This window comes from Palaemon carinicauda, chromosome 29 (assembly GCF_036898095.1).
Source record: "Palaemon carinicauda isolate YSFRI2023 chromosome 29, ASM3689809v2, whole genome shotgun sequence".
Lineage (NCBI taxonomy): Eukaryota > Metazoa > Arthropoda > Malacostraca > Decapoda > Palaemonidae > Palaemon > Palaemon carinicauda.
Window position 1 is genome coordinate 43139926 of NC_090753.1, and position 6286 is coordinate 43146211.

Sequence of the window (6286 nt, forward strand, 5' to 3'; positions counted from 1 at the left end):
TAATGATATATATTAACTGTCACAGGAAAACAACAATATCCTAAAATTGCCCAAAATAGCGTGTTGTTGTTAGGAAAGGGGGAGTGTGTATGTGCGTGTGTGCATATATATCAAGTACATCAATCTATTACCTAATTATTATTTTAAAAATGGTAATCTGTAGGCATATGTTGTGACTTTCATTAACTCGAAATATCCAACTAAAAATGGAATAAAACATCAGGTACTTTCATTTTCATCTCAAGGGAGAAATAATTTTTTTCCCTCGTCCTTATGGCATTGCCAAAGCCGAGGATTTTCCTAGTTATTGCCATTACCAATTAACCATATAATGAGCTTCCTTTCCTTCCCGAAGAAGAGGACTCCCCCAGTTTTATTGGAATCCTAACCTTTAAATAGTCGGATATTATGCTGATTCTCCAGGATTTTGTTCCAGTCTGTGTGGATTAAAAAATACACTGCTATCACATTTCATGTCACGGCTTCCTGACTTATACGCTTTCTTCGTGAATCCTTTGCTTCATAAAAGGTTTGGAAGCTAACTTTTTGGAGATTGGTTATAGTATTATATGATATTGTTTTTATGTATATTTTTTTACAAGAAGTTAAATCCGTATTGATTCATGTTAGGACTTTGAAGATTCACATAACTAAAAATCATTTGACCGAATTTAATTAAGTTTAGTGGGATTACTGGCCATGAGCCAAGGACAATTTTATTAGATTTTGTGAATGATTGGGTCAAAAGTCAAACTAAAGTGACGAAAAAGTAAAAAACGTCTTTTTGACGAATCGTGACCAATTTTATTTGTTTGAAACTAGTGCCAAAATAAGCATAATTCTATTGCCTGTCTTATGATATACAAGGAGATGTAGGCAAAAATATACGCATTACTGAGTGCCCGTTCTAGTTAAATATATCATCATGCCTTTGCAAATGCAGAAGAAATCTGAGAGACTCTTTTGCGAGCTATTATTGCTAAGTCAGTCTAACATTTTGTTTATCCTGATATACAGTGATTTGAAATTTTCTTTCCCAATTCGATTAGGAAATAAGATAAAGTGTTTTCATTTATGGAGATTTCATTTATTTTAGATATCAATATTTTGTAAATATGGTTACAAAAGTGATAATAGTGTCACTACTGAGATAGTGTGGGCACGTGTTGAGGGCGGATGGTGGGGTGGGAGTCACGAGGGCTGGGGATGAACCTGTCAAGGGGAGGTGATGGAGAGTGGGGCATACAATCAGACAGCGAGATAATGTGAATGATGATATGGAAAGACAAGGTTTAGCGGAAGAGGATACCTTTCATTGAAGACATTGGAGAGGACGCATCAGGCAACCGACCCCTTAATGTAAGAATAACTGTGGAAAATAAGATTTTGTTGAAAGGAATGCATATGAATAATTTTTCGCCATTTTATATACATTATTTCTAATAGCTTACTCTGTCTTCTTGCAAAAATTGTTTACGCTCAGCATACACACGATAAGAGTTGTTAAAGTCTTAAGGGCTTAAAAGGCCACTCATGAATAGTAGAGACATGGGACTGTGACAGTACCCTAGCAGGATAATGTCGTAGAGGTTGACCATATATACATATGATAAGCACTATAGGCCCCTCTCCACCAAATCTAGGACCAGAGAGGGCCAGGGCATGGCTGCTGATGGCTCAACTGGTATACGTAAAAGCTCCTCCAAAACTCAGACCCTTAGCTTACAAGGATGGTGAGGTTACACACATTACAAGAAACTATCGAGCTTGAGCGGGACTCGAACCATACTCCTGCAAATCAGCATGCAAGGACGTTTCTAATAGGCTACCATAACCCTAATTTACACCTTGCTATTGTATTTTCCTGGTAAGGAAAAATGATTGTCACCGACAAAAAAAGGACAAGAATAGTCTCAACATATCTATAACACCTGAGTCCCAAAAATAAACACCCTTTACAAGAGTAACCAAATAACTCAATATACAAAGGAATCTTATCTGGTGTGGTATTATTTCTTATAGAAAGCATTTCCCCGGCAAGCTATTGACGAGTGTAGCACTGGACTAATCGACAATTCCCGCCCAGGTGTTCTTGTGCTATCATTTCCAGGGACAAATGGAAGTGATGCTATATTCGCCTAGGCGTTGGATTGTGACCTTTCTGGCAGTAGCGTCACGATTTTCATTCTGATTATAGTATAATGTAGATGGTGTGGGACACTGATTATTTTGTATTGTTTTTGTATAAGAATTTCCTTACATATGTTCTTCTGGTTGAAATATTATCGCTTATTTTTTTCCTGAACATCTTTATTTTTATTATTCCTCTCTTTTCTAACTGATAACGGATCTATATGACTTACATTGGAGATACTGTGCGAGGCGCCTGTTAGGTGATAACTAATAGGCGAGGTGAATGCAACTAAACTTATTAAACAATCATCGAGTTAATATAGAGTGACTTCTGACGAAAAAGGTCACAAAAATTCAAGCATAATAACACAGGTCTATTATCAGTGCAGGAAGAGCGAGTGGTAAGATAAAAACATCTAAACCATTACGGTGTACGAGGTTGTATGAAACACGTATGGTAAAATCACATTGTCTAATAAAACATATTGTTTTATTTGTAAACAAAGGCAAATATTTAATGATGGTGATTTTAGATTTGTTATAGAAGATAGAAATTAAATATTTTCAAATTACTCCGGACAAACGATTCTTTTCCTGATTACTAGTCTTTTTTTTTTCTTTTTCACTGATAAGGGGCATTTATCTTTTAGATTGGAAGACTCATTTTGTAATGAGGTATATCCTTGTAGTTATAAAAAGACGGACACTTGATTTCCTCTCGGCTAAGAAAATTCTATTTCTTAAGAAAGCTTACAGAATATAAAATACAGGAAATCAACAGATTTTATAACTCGGAGGAAAATGGGGCAAAACTAAAATCGTTTGCCGCAGGAAATGGATCTAATAAGGAATATTATGATCTCAGAGGAGTTTCCTTGTATAATGAGTTAGTTACTTGGGAAGTTAGGTTTTATAGATGTGTTGAGGCTATTTATGTTGTGTTTAATTGTTACTATGATTGAGTTGGACAAATGGTTATATTACTACAATAGATTGGAATATTTGACAGGATCATATGACTGTTTTTGTGGATTAGGTGACTCATACAGAAATTTGTGTGTCATTTTTTTTTATCCACAAGGTTCATATATGCTGAGATATTCTATTGCCTTTTTACTCTCAAGTTTCTAATGATACAATATATAGCAGCCAATTATAGTATCATCCAAATATTTTCATTACACATGAAGTGATTTGGACATATATTTATAACAATATTAGATTTAGAAAAACGATAGTACTACTGCAATAATCATAATATGGATATACTAATGGACACAAGAATTCCTGGTACACCTTGTTCTGAGGAAGCCTACCTTGTCGCACACTTACTGCACAGCGAGTTCCCAAACATATAACATATAGCAGAGAGAGAGAGAGAGAGAGAGAGAGAGAGAGAGAGAGAGAGAGAGAGATAAGGGGGGCGGGTGGCTACATATAGGAACTCTTCGCTCAAGTAATGGTGTGACCGGGTGCACTTCCTCAGAGCAGAATGTGTTGAAAATTTCTGTGTCCGACTGTATATACGATTCTATGAAACAGATTACCTCATAATGATATTGTACAGTAAATACAGTATCTATGATTTTATAAAACATTTTCTCTTGTCAATGGAATGCCATTTAACGTAAATAGATTCGTATTTCATATCTAAATTTGGTATCTGAGATTAGCGAGTTACGTAAATTCCTGAAGTCCCAAACTCACCTGCTATATATTACGCAATTTGATACACAATGGAGAAAAAAACACCCGAGCTCTGAGAATGCTATGCAACTCCCAGACGATAATATATATGAACACTGAATATCTATTAGGTCTCTTTACTTTACACTCAAAACCAAACTGTGTGATTACTATAATTTTAATGGGAACTATTCTTGAATCAACCTCTTACTTCGGTTCCTAATCTTGGGATACGAGGAAAGCATTGGGAAATATATTGGTGATCGATATGATACACATTTCTCAGAAATGAAAATATTCTATAAAAATCTACAATTCAAAATTAACACCAATATTAAATCCCTTGAAATAATAAATATGAACTAGAACCAAGACTAAGAACAAAAATGAGACTATATAAATCATAAAATCACTTGTTTCACTAGAAATTGATTTATATATACATTTAATATTGACAATCAATGAATAAATGACTCTTTCACACTTATAGAAAATAAGTCAGAATTACACTTACACACACTTAACTGTTACTCTTATCAAACGGTTAAGCAAAATGAATACACTTCACAGTTTAACGTAACTACACACGGGCAGTTGCAGAAACTTTATAACATAAATTCACTTACGTTAACACACATCACTTGATTTAACACACTAGAATATCACCAACGTTTGAACAACACTAAACACGGTAATGTTGGGAAGAAATAACTATTCACGTTTTGAAAGGAAAACACTATTCATGTTTGGGAGGATTTAAAAAGTGGCTGGAGAGAGGGCTGGCGGAAGTTGGCACTTCGAAAGTGATAGACTGGGTCTCCTCTGTCTACTATGCATTGCTAGGTCCTATATATATTCAAGTGATTCACTCTAAAAAGCTCTAGTAAATCATTCTCAAAGTGTTGGAGCATGGCTCTAGTGGCATAAGGTTGCCAGCTTAGTAATATGGAGATGGGGTACTAACGTTGTTTGTGAGGCAATTATTTTTAGTCGAAAACCTTCCTGGCACTTCCAACCACGTGGAAACATGATGTAATCCCTACCTTGTGTGTCTTGCAGCATACCTTTTAACAAGTTACAAAAGACTTCGTAACAAAACTACGTGACATAGAGATTTTATTCCTTAAATTATTGTAAATTTACTTATACGGAACTGAATGAAACTGCAATTAGAAGAAAGTGTACAGTCTTATGTAATTTACATATATTACTTAATCCCAAGTGAGTGGAACGCACCTTACGAGCTGGCTATACATCTCTTATACAAACAATTAAAATACATGAATAAAATATTTTACTCCCATAAAGACAAGCTTCATAAGAATACACATACACACACAAACACACACACACATACACACACACACACAACCATATATATGTATATATATATATATATATATATATATATATATATATATATATATATATATATATATATATATATATATATATATATTTATTTATACATATATGTAAATATATATATATATATATATACATACATACATGCATATATATATATATATATATATATATATATATATATATATATATATATATATATATATATATATATATATATATATATATATATACATACACACACATATATATACATATATGTATATATGTATATATATATATATATATATATATATATATATATATATATATATATATATATATATATATATACATATAAATAAATAAATAAATATATATATATATATATATATATATATATATATATATATATATATATACCGACAGCGAGGGCATCCTGGCCAGGTGGAGGTCTCACTTTGAGAACCTCCTCAGTGACCAAGCAGACACCCCAGACGATCTCCTGCGAATGACCCCGCAGCATCCTGTCCGTCACTGGGTGGCACTACCACCCTCCATCCATGACTTCAACAAGGCCCTGCAGCGCATGAAGCCCGGCAAAGCCCCAGAGCCAGACAACATCCCGTTGGAGCTCCTCACTCACGGTGGCCCCGGCTTGAGGAACCGTTTGATGCTCCTTATACTGAAAATATGGGAGACCAAGACCCCCCCCAGTGACTTCCGCGATGCAAACATCACTACCATCTTCAAGAAGGGAGACAGGGAGAACTGTAACAACTACCGGGGAATATCACTACTAAGCATCGCGAGTAAGATTTTCGCTCGGATTCTCCTTGACCGCCTCCTTATTCTCGCAGAAGACGTCCTGCCAGAGTCCCAGTGCGGCTTTCGACCTTCCCGCGGGGCCATAGACATGATTTTCTGTGCGCGACAACTACAAGAGAAGAGCCTCGAACAACAACAGCCCATAATGTTCTTCTTCTGGGATTTGAAAAAGGCCTTCGACAAAGTACCTCGACCTGCCATGTGGGCTGTCCTCAAAAGATATGGCTGCCCACCCGATTTTGTCAAGCTGGTGCTTGCCCTCCACGACGGAAAGGTTGGGAGAGTCTGCCACCAG

General features: G+C 35.3%; 1 protein-coding gene across 1 annotated transcript in view; it reads right to left on the minus strand.

The window, feature by feature from the left end:
- Positions 1-5689, minus strand: part of LOC137622535 (DNA ligase 1-like) — a 12888-nt gene extending 7199 nt beyond the window's left edge. Inside the window, exon 1 of the mRNA XM_068353139.1 lies at positions 5624-5689. Within this exon, the coding sequence (XP_068209240.1) occupies positions 5624-5689 (66 nt within the window). The remainder of the gene's footprint in view (positions 1-5623) is intronic.
- Positions 5690-6286: the final 597 nt, after the last annotated feature.